The sequence below is a fragment of the Telmatherina bonti genome (assembly GCF_933228915.1).
Source record: "Telmatherina bonti genome assembly, chromosome: 20".
Lineage (NCBI taxonomy): Eukaryota > Metazoa > Chordata > Actinopteri > Atheriniformes > Telmatherinidae > Telmatherina > Telmatherina bonti.
The window spans coordinates 6,297,335-6,320,056 of NC_136618.1; the positions used below are offsets into that span (position 1 = coordinate 6,297,335).

The following is a 22,722-nucleotide window of genomic DNA, read 5'->3' on the forward strand; positions in this document are numbered from 1 at the left end:
TTAACAGTCTGGACTCCAGACTGTCTCCTTGCCAGGAGGAAATTGCTCATCAACCCAACTCTTCCTTTTACTCCAAGCTGCAAACAGTGCAATAAAAACATAGAAGGGGGAACAGAATGATCTTTTGTTTCAATGGCGTAATTAAAATAAAGAGCCCCACTGTGGCGCTCTGGATTGTCCCTCTTCTTGGGGCTTTCATTAAAAGCTGCGGTGCCGATCTCTACTAAAATCTGGTAAGAGGAGGAGAGAGGAGACAGGCTGGTAATTGGGGCAGTACAGTAATAATGTGTTTAGTGTGGGCAGCACTTTTCCTCAATGTTAACATGCTGGGCCATTAATTGGCTAATGGACTATATATGGTAGAAAGCGAGGGTGGTCTCGGAGGGGAAAGCAGGGGAAGGAGAAGGGAGCAGCAGCTGCAGGTTGCCCAAGAAAAACACAGTTAGCAGGTGTGGAGGGTTTGAGGGCTAATGAGCAGAGAAATGGCCTCCACTGTTGCAGGCTTCCTGTGCTGGTTTCCATGTTGGACGTTTTCAGGTAAAAGCTTAGACAAACAGGGGGTTGGACTCTGGAGACCCTGTCATGCTTTCAGTATGTTTAGATTACTAAATCTGGTGGTTTGGAAAAGATTATGGATTTTGATGAATATCCAAAAGTCTGACTCAGTCTTTTCTTTTACTGGAGGCATTTTGATTTGAGAAAACACATTTTTATGACCTTTATTCCAAATAAAGTTGGGTTGGAATTTAAAATGTAAAGTCAATGATTTCCAGATCATATCAGGTCATATTTTACTCCCAGCAGAAGATAAACAGCATAGCAGAGGGAGAGACTGAGACATTTTATCATCTGATGGAAAATATGAGCTGATTGTGGACAGCTGGAACAGGAGCAACAAAAAGCTGGAAAAGCAACAACTGGAAGAGCATCTGACTGTAACCCTGGTTACCTGGCAACAGGTTGGTATAAAAGGAGCATTTCAGAGAGGCAGAGTCTCTCAGATGGAGAGATTCACCAATCTGAGACAAACTGAGTTTAAAAATTGTGCAAAAACTAAAAAAAAAAAAAAAACGTTCTTGAGACTTCATCTACAGCCCTGGTGTCCAACGGCGGTCCACAACGGCTGCTGTCCTGCACGTCTTGGATGTTTCCTGTTGCAGCACCTGAATCCGACTGATGGTCAACATGGCCGGGCAGAAGTTCACAACAAGCTGCTGAGGAGAGATATTTAATCTGAATCAGGTGTGTCGGTTCATGGAGACACCTAAACCCTGCAGGTCTTCGGGCCTCCAGGACTGAAACTGGACCCTCCTGATCTACGAACCCGAAGAACCTGCGGTACCTTCTAGCCATTCGGTGACCTTAGTATTCATCACCTAAAGGTCTTTTAACAACCTTACTTTCCACGGCAACAGAAAGCCATGTCTGCAGTGTGTTTATTAGCAAACAGCATCTCAGGAACCTATTCCCAGTGTCGTTAAGTAAAACCATTACAGTAGACACTACCGGCCGGAAGCTTGATGGCCCCATATCTATCACAAGTGCAGTGAGCAAGATTTCCTGGACCTGGTGGTGATACTGAATCATCTGCTCATTCTGTTGCTCGATGCATTGTTTGGACTTGTCTCCTGCATTGTTTGGACTTGTCTCCTGCATTGTTTGGACTTGTCTCCTGCATTGTTTGGACTTGTCTCCTGCATTGTTTGGACTTGTCTCCTGCATTGTTTGGACTTGTCTCCTGCATTGTTTGTGTTGTAGTGTAGGACAAACAAGGACCCAAGTGCAGATTGGATGTGGATACTAGGACAGGTTTATTGTTCTCCTGGGCAGAATGGTAGGCGGGCAGGCAGGCAGGTTGGCGGGCAGGCAGGCTGGTTGGCGGCCAGGCAGGCAGGTTGGCGGGCAGGCAGGCAAGAATCATGCACTGGTGACAGAACAGACAGTTGTGAAACAAGCAGTTTAAATTCTTAAGCTGAAATGCTGCAATGGCCGAGAGCTGTTACCACAGATGACACAACAATCAGGCGATGACTGGTGAACTGAGCTGGCCTTTTATCTTGCTGCTGCTGCTGATTACCCGATGAGAACCTGGTGTGGACTTGATTGCCAGGGAAACAGGCACACCCACTGCAGCACAGGTCAGAGCAGGAACCACAACAGTTTGGACTTGTCTCCTGCATTGTTTGGACTTGTCTCCTGCATTGTTTGGACTTGTCTCCTGCATTGTTTGGACTTGTCTCCTGCATTGTTTGGACTTGTCTCCTGCATTGTTTGGACTTGTCTCCTGCATTGTTTGGACTTGTCTCCTGGATTGTTTGGACTTGTCTCCTGCATTGTTTGGACTTGTCTCCTGCATTGTTTGGACTTGTCTCCTGGATTGTTTGGACTTGTCTCTTACATTGTTTGGACTTGTCTCTTACATTGTTTGGACTTGTCTCCTGCATTGTTTGGACTTGTCTCCTACATTGTTTGGACTTGTCTCTTACATTGTTTGGACTTGTCTCCTGCATTGTTTGGACTTGTCTCCTGCATTGTTTGGACTTGTCTCCTGGATTGTTTGGACTTGTCTCCTGGATTGTTTGGACTTGTCTCCTGCATTGTTTGGACTTGTCTCTTACATTGTTTGGACTTGTCTCTTACATTGTTTGGACTTGTCTCCTGCATTGTTTGGACTTGTCTCCTGCATTGTTTGGACTTGTCTCTTACATTGTTTGGACTTGTCTCCTGCATTGTTTGGACTTGTCTCCTGCATTGTTTGGACTTGTCTCCTGCATTGTTTGGACTTGTCTCCTGGATTGTTTGGACTTGTCTCCTGCATTGTTTGGACTTGTCTCTTACATTGTTTGGACTTGTCTCCTGCATTGTTTGGACTTGTCTCCTGCATTGTTTGGACTTGTCTCCTGCATTGTTTGGACTTGTCTCTTACATTGTTTGGACTTGTCTCCTGCATTGTTTGGACTTGTCTCCTGCATTGTTTGGACTTGTCTCCTGCATTGTTTGGACTTGTCTCCTGCATTGTTTGGACTTGTCTCTTACATTGTTTGGACTTGTCTCCTGCATTGTTTGGACTTGTCTCCTGCATTGTTTGGACTTGGCTCCTGGATTGTTTGGACTTGTCTCCTGCATTGTTTGGACTTGTCTCTTACATTGTTTGGACTTGTCTCCTGCATTGTTTGGACTTGTCTCCTGCATTGTTTGGACTTGTCTCTTACATTGTTTGGACTTGTCTCCTGGATTGTTTGGACTTGTCTCCTGCATTGTTTGGACTTGTCTCCTACATTGTTTGGACTTGTCTCCTGGATTGTTTGGACTTGTCTCCTGCATTGTTTGGACTTGTCTCCTGGATTGTTTGGACTTGTCTCTTACATTGTTTGGACTTGTCTCCTGGATTGTTTGGACTTGTCTCCTGGATTGTTTGGACTTGTCTCCTGGATTGTTTGGACTTGTCTCCTACATTGTTTGGACTTGTCTCCTGCATTGTTTGGACTTGTCTCTTACATTGTTTGGACTTGTCTCCTGCATTGTTTGGACTTGTCTCCTGCATTGTTTGGACTTGTCTCTTACATTGTTTGGACTTGTCTCCTGGATTGTTTGGACTTGTCTCCTGCATTGTTTGGACTTGTCTCCTGCATTGTTTGGACTTGTCTCCTGCATTGTTTGGACTTGTCTCTTACATTGTTTGGACTTGTCTCCTGCATTGTTTGGACTTGTCTCCTGCATTGTTTGGACTTGTCTCCTGCATTGTTTGGACTTGTCTCTTACATTGTTTGGACTTGTCTCCTGCATTGTTTGGACTTGTCTCCTGCATTGTTTGGACTTGTCTCCTGCATTGTTTGGACTTGTCTCCTGCATTGTTTGGACTTGTCTCTTACATTGTTTGGACTTGTCTCCTGCATTGTTTGGACTTGTCTCCTGCATTGTTTGGACTTGTCTCCTGCATTGTTTGGACTTGTCTCCTGCATTGTTTGGACTTGTCTCTTACATTGTTTGGAATTGTCTCTTTGTTCCAGCTGTGTATAATCCTCCATGTTCGTCGCGGTGGTGACAGTGTTGCTGTCCTTTTCTTGCATCAAGACTTCAGAGGTTCACAGACTGTGCTTTCTAGAGAACCCTGATGTTTTGTTGACTTTCATAGAGAAACTTTTTCCTTCCTGTCCCAAACCTTCTACATCCCATCTTAGTCGTCCAGGAGTGCAATCGAGGGAAAGAGGTTTTCATGGTGCAATCTGCGATCTGTGCAGGACCAAGGTTAGGCTTTGCCTGACGTGTTTGGGGTGAATCTCAGCTAAGTTTGGGGCTTATGGCTCAGTTCAGGGTTGTGTGGATCCAGATGCGCCAGCCTGGCTTGGATTATAGCAAGCGGTCGGTCATGTGTCTGAGTTTTCCTAGCCAAACTTACATGTAGCCAGTCGAGGCCACCTTTCAGCCAAACGTGTTGCAGTCTGCGTAGTCTCTGACAGGAGCGTATGGTGTCCTGCATATGATGCTGGAACCCGCTGGATGAAGCAAAGGTCCAGGTCTTATTACCAAAATAACCTGCTTTGCTTTCTATAGTCTGTTTGCATCACGTGCGCGACAGCGTGCTTCAGAAGCTAACTCTCTGGTTTACGGCCACATGCATTATCCAGAGAATCCGCTGAGGTCACTAATAAAAACCCTCCTCAACCCTTTACAGCCAAATATTTAATAAAAACCATTTCTGCGACATTTTGAATCACTTTCTGGTAAAAAGTCTGATGTGTATCTTCTGCTTCCTAATAGATTACAGGATGTAGGAGATTACACAATAATCATCAAATAAAGACCTCATACTCAACAAGTTGGACTTTTCTCACTATTTTTTCATTAGTTAAAGATGGCGGCTGCAGTCACAGTGGCTCATAGCTCCATTTTTCTTAATTTATATTTTAGTTTATTTTATCACAAGAGCTGCTGCATCAGTTTTGTTGCACAATGACAATAAAGTTTATTCTGATTGTGAATCTAAGGAGAAAAACCAGCAGCAAAAGTGAGAAAACAAATGTTCCTTTAATCCGAGGCACTGTGCTGGCTTTCCAACTGCAAGCTCTGATGGGATTTTAAAGGTGTCTTTTTTATGGATTCTGTGTTTCTTCAGAAATGTTGGGGATTTTTCTAGACTCTGGCTTTTTCTGTGGTGGCTGACAGTAAACTCGTATCTCATATTATCCATACAGTCTGCATTAATTCGCCAAAGTGTTTGTCTGTTAGTGAAGCTAAAGGAAAATTCAGGAGATTAACTCTCATCCTGTGGAAATTTCACAATATCCTGTTGTTTTATTTGAGTTTTTATCCAAGTAGAAGACAAAAAAGGCCAATAAAACCACTACCTTCATCAACTCCAGGCGTGTTATGAGAGGATATGATAATTAGCAAGTAAAAACTGCCAAACAACTAAAGATTAATGTTCATTTCAGATGGGAGGCCTCAGAAACTAGCAGATCTTTGGGGAGTTGGTCATTTGGATATCACCATCGAATGGTGGCCGAGCTCCTCGTCTTTTTAATGAACAAACAAGTAGGGAAATATATAAACAGTTAAAGACTCAGTTTTTAACCTTTATGTTTGGCAGACCCGTCGCTCTCTCTCTCTGCTGGACGTCGCCGGTCCAGCCGAGACCATTATCTCATCCCAAATATCAATAATGCTTTTTTTTATGAATCTGATTAGTCCATAAAACGCCAGAGGGTCCAAAGATCCCAGCGGACTTACGTGAACCTGCGGTAACATCATCGTCTGGTCATTCCTGGCAGAGCTCTGACATCACCGCTGGTGCGAGCGCTTTTTGCTAATTGGTGTTAAAGCTAATGCTAGCCGAAGCTAACCAGTTCTAACCAATCAGAAGGGATCGTCTTCATCGTTTACCTGCTGAAAAACAAAGGAAAAGACACAGAGTTAGCTTTGAGGGGGTGACTGCGCTTCCTGCAACATTGCATCAGGCCTCCATCAGAATCTGATTGTGCAGATAATGGGGAGAAAATGGGATTCTGGACGGGTGAGAGGAGCACGGCCGGCTGCGGGAAGGACGTGGGAATTGGCTTAATCTGGCACTGAAAAATGACGATTGTTTGAAATGTGATTACTGTTATTAAAATACAGACGTGAAGAGAGAGAGTGCTGCAGCGGAGTTGCACTCTGCTCCAGAGCTGTCAATCATCCGTCAGGCTGGGTCAGAGGTCACGCATGACCTGAGGTAATGTGGCAGCAGCGGTGGATGACGACGCTACCCGACAGCACTTAGAACATCTGGAACTGGTGAGGAGTCTGGTGGCTGCTCCACCGTGGGAGGTCAACTCCCCCTTTGCCTCTGTCCTCCTCCTCCTCATCCTCCCTGCTGGTGCAGCATCACCGCTCCTCTCATGCAGCAGAGCCTTGTTAGCCGTGGACAGATGGTCGCTGGCATGGAACCGTTCTCCGAGACAGGAAAGGTCTGTGAAAGGCTCTGTTGTGTGGCAGAGGTCCCGGGGAGAGGAACAGCATGGAGGGCGAGGAAGGGGCACAGAGGAGGAAGAGGAGGTCTCCCCCCCCCCTGTTCTCCTGCTAATGCTTGTCTAAGTGTTCACCAGCGCTGACGGAGAGCTGAATATGTGTTTATTCTGTTCCTTTCTATTTTTCCTCGTTAGGGAACGTTCAGGACGGGACTTAGAATTAGGAATTCTCACACAGGAATAAATCAGATGTATGACATATTTTAAACCAACGAAGAAGAAAAAACTTAAATAAAACATAAATCATTTTCAGGTTTTAGCTAATCTTCCTGAGTCACGTGACTTCTGGCTCGCTGAGCGACGTCTACGATGCTTCCTGACGTCGTGTCTGTCGTGTGTTTGTGTCAGGATTCAGGCCAAGACGCGGGAACTGCGGGAGCAGCAGGCGAAGGAGCGAGAATACGCAGAAATCCAGGACGTGGTCACACGCACCTTCAGCTCAGACGAGGAGCACACGTACGCCGGCATCGGATCGTTGGACTCGTCCGCGGACAGCAGCGTGGACGTCTACAGCCAGCCCTACCACCTCCCCGAAAACCCCGACAGCCTCCCCGCCCCCCTGAACCTGGAGAGCAACGGAGCCACGGTGGAGGCTCTGTACGCCCAGGTCAACAAGCCTCGCGGCGGGCGTCCTGGCGGCGGGCGTCCTGCAGCGGCAGACAGGTACAGGTAGGGGGCAGTCTAGAGCGACTCTATGATGCTCTGTCTGGTTTCTGAGCTTTCTGCAGTGTGATAGTGATGAATCCTCATCAGACGTGTGAGTGGCGCCGTGTGTTTGGGTTTTCCAGCACTCTCTACGTTTGGTTTCCATGGCGACGGGAACCATTGGTTCTACTTGGACGTTTTAGTGACATCCTCGGGGAGGGGCTCAGTGATTGGTCATCTTCTCCAGGTTGGGCACGTTCCTGAGAAGAAAGCCACGCCCACTTTCACTGCTCCTAGCAGTTGACCAATCAGATCAGCCCAAAGGCAGGACAGAGGGCGGAGCTTCCTCTGTCGGCGTGTTTCGGGCTGATCGGAGAGGATCAACATGAAGGAAACGGTTTGTGGAAAATGCTGGATTATTTCTGCCCTTCTGGACCTGCAGATTAATATAAATTAGACTGAAATCATCATGGAGACACTTTACGGACACATTCCCATATGATGTCATGGACAGGCGTCCCAGAACTTATGAACACACTCTGTGTGTTTGCTGTTCATTCAGACGACACTAAGTAGCCTTGCTCTGCGGTGGCGCGGCTTCCTGACAAGTTCATTTACATGTCATCTATAATGCATGTGCAGAGGTGTGACTGTGTTGCTGCTTTTACTTGTCGAGGATAAAACACGCTTCACAGAACGACACTGAATTTCACACAAAGCTCGGTCCCGCGAGGCGTTCCCCGCCGTGACGCGCTGAAAACTACAGAACAACAGGAAGCCATCAGTAATTCTCCTCGTGTTAGAGTTTAGTATCAGCTCGTCTCTCTGCTTTTCATCGTGTTGCTTGGATCACAGGTAATCCTCCACGGCCTCGCGCTGCCATGCCGTCTCCGGGTTCAGCTGCTTGCTGCGGCAGCATCGCTCCTCCATGTCAGGAAACTTTGGATATGATAAAACTGCCGTGGCTTCGGCTCCGTAGCGCCGAGCTGTGTGAGGATTCCCTGCAGGAACGTTGTGTTTGCTTCCCTCTCAAGTTGTGCTTTAAAGTTCTGAGGAGCTTTCTGGAGCTCCTGAGGTTAGCGGAACAGTTTGGTGTTGAAGCGTCCTTCGGAGAGACGTTAAGCTGCCTTCTGATGAGGAGCTGGTCCAGCTCTCCTCATGGAAACCAGTGTTCCCACTGTCTCCCAGACTCTTTCAGGAAGTCAGACATGGGCTGGAACCGCGATGGACATGCGTCATGGAGGGCTTGAAGAAGAAGCCCCTCTAAATGAGTCACTGATTGTTTTACTGTGGATCTGAGGAGGAAGGCTCTGCATCCCGGTTCATCCTCTAAACCAGCGGTTCTCAACCTTTTCACAAGACATTATAAAATATTTTTTCAGCCAAGTACCTCCTAAACACTGCAAAGAAAGAAAAAAATAACATGAAATACAGGAGTTTGTCATTTTTGTTTGGTTTATTAAACTTTAAAATCTCTACGATGCTTCAACCATCATTGGCGTTGTCAAGGCAACGGTGACTGATGAATATTTGGCTGGTGATGGGCGGGGTTCAGTTCATGTTGGTATTTTGGGAGGAAATGATGTCAATCTAAATGTATATATAGTTATAAATGTACACTTACATTTATTGACATATATTCAATATTTATATAACATTATATTTGTATTATTTCGTTTAAGGATGTTTTAAAGAAAACATCAAAGGATTTATGTTTTCAAAAAATTTGGTGTCCCCCCCGGAATGCCTTGAAGAACCCCCAGAGGTCCGCGTACCCCCATTTGAGAAACAGTGCTCTAAAACCTGCAGTCCAGGCCGCCTTGCCGCCTCCTGACCTGTCTGAGCTGGTGCCAGCGCCTCAGTAAGACAAGCAGCTATTGGCTGGAAGTCGACAATGACATCACTGTCTCATTTGCATAAAGGTCCTGGTAGCTGCAGCTTTATCGCTGCAGCAGAGGGAATAATGTCACCCTGAATGTTTTCTCTGTTTTAGTTGAGTTTAGTTTATTACAAATAAAAACATGCTGCAGTAGTTTTAACATTTTAAATATTTAGTCCAGCTTTAATGTCTGACGGCAAGCCGGCGGGGTCAGACGGAAGACGTGGGAGATTAGTTGCTAAATGTAGCGGCTAAGTTAGCAACGCTGCTAAAAGCTGCGTTTACTTCTGTCGACGTTTTGGCTTTCCAGCACGAAAGTCACCAGTTGGATCATGACATGAGATTTTTATATTTATCTGTTTTTATCTGGGTGTTGATCATATTGCTGGATCAATTTGATGTTTGCTGATATCTCAGATTCAGTCATGATTTGATTTTTGGATCCACAGACTGAAATGATTTTACATTGAACTAAACATTAATTTTATTCACATTAAAATCACAAAAAGCAACAAAATATCATTTAAAATGATTTTATATTCAAATTAATCAATTTAAATAAAAATATTTTTATGAGACAGATGAGGCTTACAGAAGAAACGACATTTCAGAGGAAGTCAAAATGCAGCCATTTTCAAAATAAAAGTGTGTTTAATAAAAGATTAGTGAATTGATTTCTGACGGATGTTTGCATTCTGGATCGACGTCATCGGCTCATCGACCACATGATCGATATATCGATGTGAATCTATGCTGCGTTTTTGCACTGAGGCTTTTTCTGCGTCCATCTTTCTTTATTCCAGGATCACATTTACTGACCGAAGGCTTTCAGACGGACCTGCGAGCCGCTCGACTTCCTGTAAAACCTGCAGAAATCGTTCTGCCTGGAGGACAAACGATATGTCGTCCTCATCGTGATGCAGCTCAGTCTCAGTTTGACATGTTTCTGTTTGGGTTTTAAACATTTTAGACTAATGAATGAATATTTTTATGTTTTTATTTAAGTGAAATAGATAAAAAAAAAAGCTGCTTTGACCCTTTTTGCAGCAGCTTCCAGGAAATCCGGAGCTCTCTCCTCCTCTTTTTCCTGCTTTTCTTCGGCACTGAGAGCTCAGTGGTCCGTGTTTCTTCCGAACACATGCTTACATTTGGGTTTTGGTCTCAGCTGAATATTGATAAGACAATATGTGGCTGGATATGCAGGGATGGGATTAGCTGTCACGACTGTAGTTATGTGATTTGAAATATGCGTTTTTGTTTTGCACCTCCAGCTGCTTTGCATATCATGCGTGAAGCAGCCGAGCAGCAGTATTTGTATAGCTGCCTCTGAAAGCTAATAATATCCACGGCGTTTTATTTCGCTCAGACGCTTTCCATTCACCGCTCGCGCGTTCGCGACTCCTGTCGCTCGCCTATCATAACAAACATAAACAGTCATTTGCATTTCTAAATTAAACTAAATGCAAGTTTCCGTCTCTTCAGGCTCAGTCAGGTGTCAAACATCAGGACTGGACTCCGACCTCCGGCTCTGGCGTCGCATGTGGAGGTCGGGGAAAAGGTGACTGGCTCCCTCCCTGCTGTCGGTCACTTCTCATTAGGAGGAGGAGCGTTTCACCCTGAGCTGGACGCCGTTGGCGCTTTCAGCCGCCGGCCGGGCAAACTGGCCTCGCCGTTGGCGGCCGGGGAAACTGGCCTCGCCGTTGGCGGCCGGGGAAACTGGCCTCGGCGTTGGCGGCCGGGGAAACTGGCCTCGGCGTTGGCGGCCGGGGAAACTGGCCTCGCCGTTGGCGGCCGGGAAAACTGGCCTCGGCGTTGGCGGCCGGGGAAACTGGCCTCGGCGTTGGCGGCCGGGGAAACTGGCCTCGGCGTTGGCGGCCGGGGAAACTGGCCTCGCCGTTGGCGGCCGGGGAAACTGGCCTCGGCGTTGGCGGCCGGGGAAACTGGCCTCGGCGTTGGCGGCCGGGGAAACTGGCCTCGCCGTTGGCGGCCGGGGAAACTGGCCTCGGCGTTGGCGGCCGGGGAAACTGGCCTCAGCGTTGGCGGCCGGGGAAACTGGCCTCGCCGTTGGCGGCCGGGGAAACTGGCCTCGCCGTTGGCGGCCGGGGAAACTGGCCTCGCCGTTGGCGGCCGGGGAAACTGGCCTCGGCGTTGGTGGCCGGGTAAACTGGCCTCGGCGTTGGCGGCCGGGGAAACATGCCTCGCCGTTGGCGGCCGGGGAAACTGGCCTCGGCGTTGGCGGCCGGGGAAACTGGCCTCGGCGTTGGCGGCCGGGGAAACTGGCCTCGCCGTTGGCGGCCGGGGAAACTGGCCTCGCCGTTGGCGGCCGGGGAAACTGGCCTCGCCGTTGGCGGCCGGGGAAACTGGCCTCGCCGTTGGCGGCCGGGGAAACTGGCCTCGCCGTTGGCGGCCGGGGAAACTGGCCTCGGCGTTGGCGGCCGGGTAAACTGGCCTCGGCGTTGGCGGCCGGGGAAACATGCCTCGCCGTTGGCGGCCGGGAAAACTGGCCTCGGCGTTGGCGGCCGGGAAAACTGGCCTCGGCGTTGGCGGCCGGGGAAACTGGCCTCGCCGTTGGCGGCCGGGGAAACTGGCCTCGCCGTTGGCGGCCGGGGAAACTGGCCTCGGCGTTGGCGGCCGGGGAAACTGGCCTCGGCGTTGGCGGCCGGGGAAACTGGCCTCGCCGTTGGCGGCCGGGGAAACTGGCCTCGGCGTTGGCGGCCGGGGAAACTGGCCTCGCCGTTGGCGGCCGGGGAAACTGGCCTCGGCGTTGGCGGCCGGGGAAACTGGCCTCGCCGTTGGCGGCCGGGGAAACTGGCCTCGGCGTTGGCGGCCGGGGAAACTGGCCTCGCCGTTGGCGGCCGGGGAAACTGGCCTCGCCGTTGGCGGCCGGGGAAACTGGCCTCGCCGTTGGCGGCCGGGGAAACTCGCAGATTAAAGGTGAAACTGGACCAACTCCTCCCAGATTCATGTCGTCCCAGGAAGATGACGTTGCAGATGTGTTTGCATGTTGTTCTGCAGTAAAGCCGGCTGACACGTCCTGCTCATAGAAACGGGCTTTTTACATCTGGACAGTCTACTCCTGCCTTTTGAAGGTTTTCAGTGTGACCCTGCTCCAACACACTTGACTCAAATGAAATGGAAAAAACATTAAAAGCCCAACGGGCCCCAATCCTGGTCCTGGAGGACGGGTGTCCTGCTGGTTTTCCAAGCGTCCCTGCTCCAACACACCTGATTTCAAGCTGGTTAACTCCTGTTATCTCCGGGTTAGCTCGGTTAGCTCTTAGCTACAGGCAGCTCGGAGTTCGCTGGATGTCAATCATCCACCATGATGCTCACAGCCCCCCTCTCCACCTCTTTGCCCATGTTTGTATTTTCTGGGCGAGACGACACGCATGCCCCTGCCAAGATGGCGATGGGAGGAACTGCCCACCGAGCTTCAGTTCAGCTCTTCAGAAACCTACGGGTGACGTCACGGAGGCTCCACCCATCTTTTATATAAAGTCTACAGTCTATGCATACAGAGACTCCTTCTGATTCTCCTAATTCCTCATGATCCAGCTCATATTTTCCATGAAATGATAAAATATCTCAGTTTTATCATCTGAAATGTTGTTTGTCTTCTACTGGGGACAAAATGATTCTGTTTTTATTTACATCTTAAACGGCATCTAAATAAAATAAACATAATGCAGGTAGGAAGAGGACTCCATCTGACCAGATGTGTCCAACGTCCACCGCTGCCACGTCTCTGAAATTACCATCAGCTTGTTGGTGTTTTCACTCAAACAGAAACCAGATCTGTAGATCTGTTGGAGCTCCTCGTTGACACGGAGACCCTTTCGGAGGAGGTGAGGATCAAACGTCTGCAGCCATCGCGTCTTGTGTTCATTTTAAGCCTTTAATAAAGGCGCTCGGCCGTGACTCTGCCGTGCTCACCGAGCTGCACTCTTGTTTATCCTCCTCATATCCTCAGAAGAGGCTGCAGCTGGATAAACAGCCTGCATATGACGCCCCCCCCCCCCCCCCACACACACACACACACACACACACACACACACACTCGCTCTAATAGACCTCTGGTAATGGAGCCCTAATGGGAAGGTCACTGTGACTGTAAACTGGAATGAGTCAGACCTGAGCCTATAAAAACCCCTGGAGATACGAGGACTCCAGGCTGGTGTGGCGGCGCAGAGGTCCTGCCCACTCTGCCATATCCAGTTTTACAGTTCCTCTGCGGGATCACGCTGCAACAAAAGCTCATTTGACAATTTCCAGCGAACCCCGTGTTATTAGAACTGGCAGCTCCACTGCTGTTTAGACAGTGCTGTCAGACTGTGTATAAACGAAGGGCAGCGACATAAAACTGGCATTTATTTACGCTCTGTTTTATTAAAAACTTCTATAAAGCGAAGGTAAATATGGCTTTTCACCCTGAAAGCTGAGTTTACATGAGAGCGAGCCAGACGCAAACACCTGAGCACAGTGTTGTCTTTTCAGACTCTCCTTCCATGAAAGCCAAAGGTGGACCTGGGAAGGAAGGAGTGACCTCATTTCATGACAGGCAGCTGACAAGCCAGCCCCTCCATCTGCTGAGGGCCTGTGTGCTTTGGATGCTGGCTTTCAGAGCGACGAGCTGACAGGTTGCCCGTCTCGCCGGGGTTTGTGTGAAGCAAGCGTGAAACAAAGCATCACCTTTGAAAGTTCAGGTTGATTGACTGCTGCTCCCATTAGCCGGCAGTTTCTGACGGCGCTGCGAGCAAAGGCGAGGACGAGAGGCGCAGAGGAAGCCAGAGATGTGAAGCCTCTAAAGTCCTGCGCAGCTCGGCAGGAAGCAAACGTCTTTTCAAACCAACACTTTGCGCGGTCCTGGAGCGGGATGATGAGGTTGCTAATGCATTTTCTACAGCTGATAAAAGGTCAGGCGGAAGCTGGTGGGCTTCATCCCCGCTCTGAGCTGAGAGGTGGGAACGCCACGGAGGCGTGCATTCACACCTGCGATGAAGGGCGCGTCCGTCCGCCGCCATTAAAAAAAAGCTTTTATCTCCGCTCTGGTGAACTCTGGTCTGTTGACTTTGCTTCGTCCCCGACGTCCAGCATGAGAAATGAGGACACGGCCGCATTCCAACACGTTCAGGGCTGAAAGGAGCCGTAGATGAGGCTGTTAAGTGATGCAGCTGAAGAGCAGCCTGTGTCCGATAATCACCCAGACAATCCGGAGTAATCACTTTTTCATTGTTTACTGTCTGTAATTAACTCTGTAATCAACAGTCGGATTTTTATAGTCTGTATTTTTATTTACATGCAATCAAAGTGAGATTAATAACAATTTGGACGTCAACATCTGTAGCTTTGATTAAATCCTGCCTCTCAATAATTCATGGGTAAACAAATGAATCTTTTACAAGCCCTGCGTCTGCTCTAAGGCTTTAATAACCGCTCGTGTTTACTCGTTCTCCCTGAGGGGTTAAACTGATATTTCCTCCATCAAGGTTCTGCTTTAATGAGAAACATATATTCATGTCAACTAATGCCGCTTCATCAGCGGAGGGAGACTTCTGCTGGTCCTGAGCTCTGCAGCTGGAGCTTTGGCTTTTCTTTACAACATGTTTCACAGCTTACGTTTACCGTCCAGACTTCCTGTTGACTTACCTAACCAGCCAATCACACGGCAGCATTTAGTCAACAGTTAACAGGAAAGGCCTGAAGAAGAAAGAAGAATCCAGCAGCTGTCTGGACCAGAGTGACCGGGAGATTCTCATGGTGATGAGGTGGAACGGGAGATTCTCATGGTGATGAGGTGGAACGGGAGATTCTCATGGTGATGAGGTGGAACGGGAGATTCTCATGGTGATGAGGTTGAACGGGAGATTCTCATGGTGATGAGGTGGAACGGGAGATTCTCATGGTGATGAGGTGGAACGGGAGATTCTCATGGTGATGAGGTGGAACGGGAGATTCTCATGGTGATGAGGTGGAACGGGAGATTCTCATGGTGATGAGGTTGAACGGGAGATTCTCATGGTGATGAGGTGGAACGGGAGATTCTCATGGTGATGAGGTGGAACGGGAGATTCTCATGGTGATGAGGTGGAACGGGAGATTCTCATGGTGATGAGGTGGAACGGGAGATTCTCATGGTGATGAGGTGGAACGGGAGATTCTCATCATGATGAGGTGGAACGGGAGATTCTCATCATGATGAGGTGGAACGGGAGATTCTCATGGTGATGAAGTGGAACGGGAGATTCTCATCATGATGAGGTGGAACGGGAGATTCTCATCATGATGAGGTGGAACGGGAGATTCTCATGGTGATGAGGTGGAACGGGAGATTCTCATGGTGATGAGGTGGAACGGGAGATTCTCATGGTGATGAGGTGGAACGGGAGATTCTCATGGTGATGAAGTGGAACGGGAGATTCTCATGGTGATGAGGTGGAACGGGAGATTCTCATCATGATGAGGTGGAACGGGAGTTTCTCATGGTGATGAGGTGGAACGGGAGATTCTCATGGTGATGAGGTGGAACGGGAGATTCTCATCATGAGGAGGTGGAACGGGAGATTCTCATGGTGATGAGGTGGAACGGGAGATTCTCATGGTGATGAGGTGGAACGGGAGATTCTCATCATGATGAGGTGGAACGGGAGATTCTCATCATGATGAGGTGGAACGGGAGATTCTCATCATGATGAGGTGGAACGGGAGATTCTCATCATGATGAGGTGGAACGGGAGATTCTCATCATGAGGAGGTGGAACGGGAGATTCTCATGGTGATGAGGTGGAACGGGAGATTCTCGTGATGAGGTGGAACGGGAGATTCTCATCATGATGAGGTGGAACGGGAGATTCTCATGGTGATGAGGTGGAACGGGAGATTCTCATGGTGATGAGGTGGAACGGGAGATTCTCATGGTGATGAGGTGGAACGGGAGATTCTCATCATGATGAGGTGGAACGGGAGATTCTCATGGCGATGAAGTGGAACGGGAGATTCTCATCATGATGAGGTGGAACGGGAGATTCTCATGGTGATGAGGTGGAACGGGAGATTCTCATCATGATGAGGTGGAACGGGAGATTCTCATGGTGATGAAATGGAACGGGAGATTCTCATGGTGATGAGGTGGAACAGGAGATTCTCATGGTGATGAGGTGGAACGGGAGATTCTCATGGTGATGAAATGGAACGGGAGATTCTCATGGTGATGAGGTGGAACGGGAGATTCTCATCATGATGAGGTGGAACGGGAGATTCTCATCATGATGAGGTGGAACGGGAGATTCTCATCATGATGAGGTGGAACGGGAGATTCTCATGGTGATGAGGTGGAACGGGAGATTCTCATGGTGATGAGGTGGAACGGGAGATTCTCATGGTGATGAGGTGGAATGGGAGATTCTCATCATGATGAGGTGCAACAGGAGATTTCCATGGTGATGAGGTGGAATGGGAGATTCTCATGGTGATGAGGTGGAACGGGAGATTCTCATGGTGATGAAGTGGAACGGGAGATTCTCATCATGATGAGGTGGAACGGGAGATTCTCATGGTGATGAGGTGGAACGGGAGATTCTCATGGTGATGTGGTGGAACGGGAGATTCTCATGGTGATGAGGTGGAACGGGAGATTCTCATGGTGATGAGGTGGAACGGGAGATTCTCATCATGATGAGGTGGAACGGGAGATTCTCATGGTGATGAGGTGGAACGGGAGATTCTCATGGTGATGAGGTGGAACGGGAGATTCTCATCATGATGAGGTGGAACGGGAGATTCTCATGGTGATGAGGTGGAAAGGGAGATTCTCATCATGATGAGGTGGAACGGGAGATTCTCATGGTGATGAGGTGGAACGGGAGATTCTCATGGTGATGTGGTGGAACGGGAGATTCTCATGGTGATGAGGTGGAACGGGAGATTCTCATCATGATGAGGTGGAACGGGAGATTCTCATGGTGATGAGGTGGAACGGGAGATTCTCATCATGATGAGGTGGAACGGGAGATTCTCATCATGATGAGGTGGAACGGGAGATTCTCATGGCAATGAAGTGGAACGGGAGATTCTCATCATGATGAGGTGGAACGGGAGATTCTCATGGCGATGAAGTGGAAGGGGAGATTCTCATCATGATGAGGTGGAACGGGAGATTCTCATGGCGATGAAGTGGAACGGGAGATTCTCATCATGATGAGGTGGAACGGGAGATTCTCATGGTGATGAAGTGGAACGGGAGATTCTCATGGTGATGAAGTGGAACGGGAGATTCTCATCATGATGAGGTGGAATGGGAGATTCTCATGGTGATGAAGTGGAACGGGAGATTCTCATCATGATGAGGTGGAACGGGAGATTCTCATGGTGATGAGGTGGAACAGGAGATTCTCATGGTGATGAAGTGGAACGGGAGATTCTCATCATGATGAGGTGGAACGGGAGATTCTCATGGTGATGAGGTGGAACGGGAGATTCTCATCATGATGAGGTGGAACGGGAGATTCTCATGGGGATGAGGTGGAACGGGAGATTCTCATCATGAGGTGGAACGGGAGATTCTCATGGTGATGAAGTGGAACGGGAGATTCTCATCATGATGAGGTGGAACGGGAGATTCTCATGGTGATGAGATGGAACGGGAGATTCTCATGGTGATGAGGTGGAACGGGAGATTCTCATCATGATGAGGTGGAACGGGAGATTCTCATGGTGATGAGGTGGAACGGGAGATTCTCATCATGATGAGGTGGAACGGGAGATTCTCATCATGAGGAGGTGGAACGGGAGATTCTCATGGTGATGAGGTGGAACGGGAGATTCTCATGGTGATGAGGTGGAACGGGAGATTCTCATCATGATGAGGTGGAACGGGAGATTCTCATCATGATGAGGTGGAACGGGAGATTCTCATGGTGATGAGGTGGAGCGGGAGATTCTCATGGTGATGAGGTGGAACGGGAGATTCTCATCATGATGAGGTGGAACGGGAGATTCTCATGGCGATGAAGTGGAACGGGAGATTCTCATCATGATGAGGTGGAACGGGAGATTCTCATGGTGATGAGGTGGAACGGGAGATTCTCATCATGAGGTGGAACGGGAGATTCTCATGGTGATGAAATGGAACGGGAGATTCTCATGGTGATGAGGTGGAACAGGAGATTCTCATGGTGATGAGGTGGAACGGGAGATTCTCATGGTGATGAAATGGAACGGGAGATTCTCATGGTGATGAGGTGGAACGGGAGATTCTCATCATGATGAGGTGGAACGGGAGATTCTCATCATGATGAGGTGGAACGGGAGATTCTCATCATGATGAGGGAGATTCTCATCATGATGAGGTGGAACGGGAGATTCTCATCATGATGAGGTGGAACGGGAGATTCTCATGGTGATGAGGTGGAACGGGAGATTCTCATGGTGATGAGGTGGAACGGGAGATTCTCATCATGATGAGGTGGAATGGGAGATTCTCATCATGATGAGGTGGAACGGGAGATTCTCATGGTGATGAGGTGGAACGGGAGATTCTCATGGTGATGAGGTGGAACGGGAGATTCTCATCATGATGAGGTGGAACGGGAGATTCTCATGGTGATGAGGTGGAAAGGGAGATTTTCATCATGATGAGGTGGAACGGGAGATTCTCATGGTGATGAGGTGGAACGGGAGATTCTCATGGTAATGTGGTGGAACGGGAGATTCTCATCATGATGAGGTGGAACGGGAGATTCTCATGGTGATGAGGTGGAACGGGAGATTCTCATGGTGATGAGGTGGAACGGGAGATTCTCATCATGATGAGGTGGAACGGGAGATTCTCATGGTGATGAGGTGGAACGGGAGACTCTCATCATGATGAGGTGGAACGGGAGATTCTCATGGTGATGAGGTGGAACGGGAGATTCTCATGGTGATGAGGTGGAACGGGAGATTCTCATCATGATGAGGTGGAACGGGAGATTCTCATCATGATGAGGTGGAACGGGAGATTCTCATCATGATGAGGTGGAACGGGAGATTCTCATGGCGATGAAGTGGAATGGGAGATTCTCATCATGATGAGGTGGAACGGGAGATTCTCATGGCGATGAAGTGGAATGGGAGATTCTCATCATGATGAGGTGGAACGGGAGATTCTCATCATGATGAAGTGGAACGGGAGATTCTCATCATGATGAGGTGGAACGGGAGATTCTCATGGTGATGAAGTGGAACGGGAGATTCTCATGGTGATGAAGTGGAACGGGAGATTCTCATCATGATGAGGTGGAACGGGAGATTCTCATGGTGATGAGGTGGAACGGGAGATTCTCATCATGATGAGGTGGAACGGGAGATTCTCATGGTGATGAGGTGGAACGGGAGATTCTCATGGTGATGAAGTGGAACGGGAGATTCTCATCATGATGAGGTGGAACGGGAGATTCTCATGGTGATGAGGTGGAACGGGAGATTCTCATCATGATGAGGTGGAACGGGAGATTCTCATGGTGATGAGGTGGAACGGGAGATTCTCATGGTGATGAAGTGGAACGGGAGATTCTCATCATGATGAGGTGGAACGGGAGATTCTCATGGTGATGAGATGGAACGGGAGATTCTCATGGTGATGAGGTGGAACGGGAGATTCTCATCATGATGAGGTGGAACAGGAGATTCTCATGGTGATGAGGTGGAACGGGAGATTCTCATCATGATGAGGTGGAACGGGAGATTCTCATCATGATGAGGTGGAACAGGAGATTCTCATGGTGATGAGGTGGAACGGGAGATTCTCATCATGATGAGGTGGAACGGGAGATTCTCATCATGATGAGGTGGAACAGGAGATTCTCATGGTGATGAGGTGGAACGGGAGATTCTCATGGTGATGAGGTGGAACGGGAGATTCTCATGGTGATGAGGTGGAACGGGAGATTCTCATGGTGATGAGGTGGAACGGGAGATTCTCATGATCCCTGTGTGATACTTCATGTCAATACGTAGGAAAATCTTGGAAGAGTGTTTGTAATTGGTTGTTCAGTCAGACCTAATTATTAAAATGGTAACCGTCTCTAATAAAGTGATCTTTTACTGCACATGTTAACCAGATACAAGTTTCAGGACACATCTCCATTAAATCCAATGAGAACGTGTCCTCAAACTTATGAGCTACTGTGCACTCTGGAGTTTTTCAGTGTTGATCTTTAGATAAAACAATGTTCCTGTGAAAGAATCTCATCTTGCTGTTGAACACATGCTTACTGAGGGTGAAACAGACGGTTGATCTGTTTGCAGTGAGACCTTCGCTGCTTTACGTCAGCAGGTGGAGAGAGAAAATGAAGAATGGAGAGAAAATGAAAACCTGAGAAACTGCGGCACAGTAATAATCTTTGTTCATCATAATTTCCAGGAGCAAAGTGCTCTCAGTGAGCTCAGTGGATGCCATCCGCTGCAGAACATGTCCTATTTGCTCAGCTGAATCTTTGCGTAGTTCCAGGAAAGATGGCAACACAGAGAAAAAGCAGAGCTTATTACGAGAGGCCGGCATGACATTTGGTCCAATCAGTGATGCAATTCAATAAGCTTGACCGGGTTAAAGTGCCTTTGGTTATTAACTCCCCCGTAACTTCTTCTGGCCCACACAAACCCCACCAATCACAGAGGAAACAGAGATACTAATGTGATTCTTTTGAATAATTCTGCTTTCTGAAAACAAGCCAGGCTCTAAGACCTTTGGCTCCGCTGTGATCCATGATGACATCATGAGGCCATTACGTGGTTACAGCAAGGCCACGTGCTGCCATTACCCGTCACAAGGGACTAAGAGCATTTTTACAGGCGCGCTGATGGCATTGCTGGCCTCCGGCCTTTTATTCGCTCAAACCGATCCGGCCCAGGTGACCTCATGGAGCACTTGTCTCAGTTTGCTGCAGGGGTCTGAAACAAAGTCTGGACCACCTCACACGACGTCGTCGGGTTACCTGGTGCTAGCTGGTTTATTTGGTTACAGTGTGGGGTAACGAGGTGACAGAGGACGAGGATGTCTGACGCTAAACCTGGAAAACATCTGAATGATCCAACCAGAGGTCCAGCAACTCGTCGTACGAACGCTTTTCTTCCTGTTTACGAACTTTTTACAAAGTTTGTAGCAATCATGAAAGTCTTGATACGATCGATTACATCTGTACGAATCCTATAAACTCTCAGGAGTCAGAGTGATACTGCAAGATTCAGTATCGATCTGATACCAAGTAAACAACGGGGCGAGAATCATCGATACCGATTCGCATGCCGATACTTTTTAGTAAGGTTGTCAGAATTTATGGGTTCATTCAAAGAGATTCATGTGTGGAATTAATGCACATTTTTTATTTAGTTTTCATTCAGGAAAGAAATTAATTGTTTCTTAGGGACAGAAGCAGATTCTGGGCGTGGACGTGACTTCTCACCGAACTGAATCAGATCCATCAGAAACACTTTATTCTTCTTATTTATAAAGCTTGTGATCATTTTCAAGCCGCTAATTTTAATTTTTATCCGCATGATTGTTATTGAGAGACGTAGATATTGCAACACTATCGTTGGTATCATTCCTCACCTGATAGGTAACGATCAATACTTGTGTGCTAACATCAATACTTTATTATAAGGTTAAAAATCAGTCTGAATTTTCATAAATAATGAGGATGAAGTGGGTTTTTAGTGGATTTAGTGGATATCGACTGTACACACCCCAAACCAGCATCCATCGCAGAGATCATGTTCAGATTTTCATAATATGACTGATATCTGTCAATATCTATAATTAATTCCACCGATTAATTGCTTTGCATTAACATGGAAATTTCAACAGCTTTATTAGAAGGTTTAGTTATCAGAGTCGATATCGGTCTCAGAATCAGAGTCGATATCGGTCTCAGTATCAGAGTCGATATCGGTCTCAGAATCAGAGTCGATATCGGTCTCAGAATCAGAGTCGATATCGGTCTCAGAATCAGAGTCGATATCGGTCTCAGAATCAGAGTCGATATCGGTCTCAGTATCAGAGTCGATATCGGTCTCAGAATCAGAGTCGATATCGGTCTCAGAATCAGAGTCGATATCGGTCTCAGAATCAGAGTCGATATCGGTCTCAGTATCAGAGTCGATATCGGTCTCAGAATCAGAGTCGATATCTGTCTCAGAATCAGAGTCGATATCGGTCTCAGAATCAGAGTCGATATCGGTCTCAGAATCAGAGTCGATATCGGTCTCAGTATCAGAGTCGATATCGGTCTCAGAATCAGAGTCGATATCGGTCTCAGAATCAGAGTCGATATCGGTCTCAGTATCAGAGTCGATATCGGTCTCAGAATCAGAGTCGATATCGGTCTCAGAATCAGAGTCGATATCGGTCTCAGTATCAGAGTCGATATCGGTCTCAGTATCAGAGTCGATATCGGTCTCAGTATCAGAGTCGATATCGGTCTCAGTATCAGAGTCGATATCGGTCTCAGAATCAGAGTCGATATCGGTCTCAGTATGAGAGTCGATATCGGTCTCAGAATCAGAGTCGATATCGGTCTCAGAATCAGAGTCGATATCGGTCTCAGTATCAGAGTCGATATCGGTCTCAGTATCAGAGTCGATATCGGTCTCAGTATCAGAGTCGATATCGGTCTCAGTATGAGAGTCGATATCGGTCTCAGAATCAGAGTCGATATC

General features: G+C 48.1%; 1 protein-coding gene across 1 annotated transcript in view; it reads left to right on the forward strand.

Moving 5' to 3' along the window:
- Window positions 1–7,179, forward strand: part of LOC306770681 (partitioning defective 3 homolog) — a gene marked incomplete at both ends in the record, with an annotated part of 372,575 nt that extends 365,396 nt beyond the window's left edge. The window contains one exon of the mRNA XM_079259581.1: window positions 6,855–7,179. Coding sequence (XP_079115707.1) covers window positions 6,855–7,179 — 325 coding nt within the window. The remainder of the gene's footprint in view (window positions 1–6,854) is intronic.
- Between the last annotated feature and the right edge of the window lie 15,543 nt (window positions 7,180–22,722).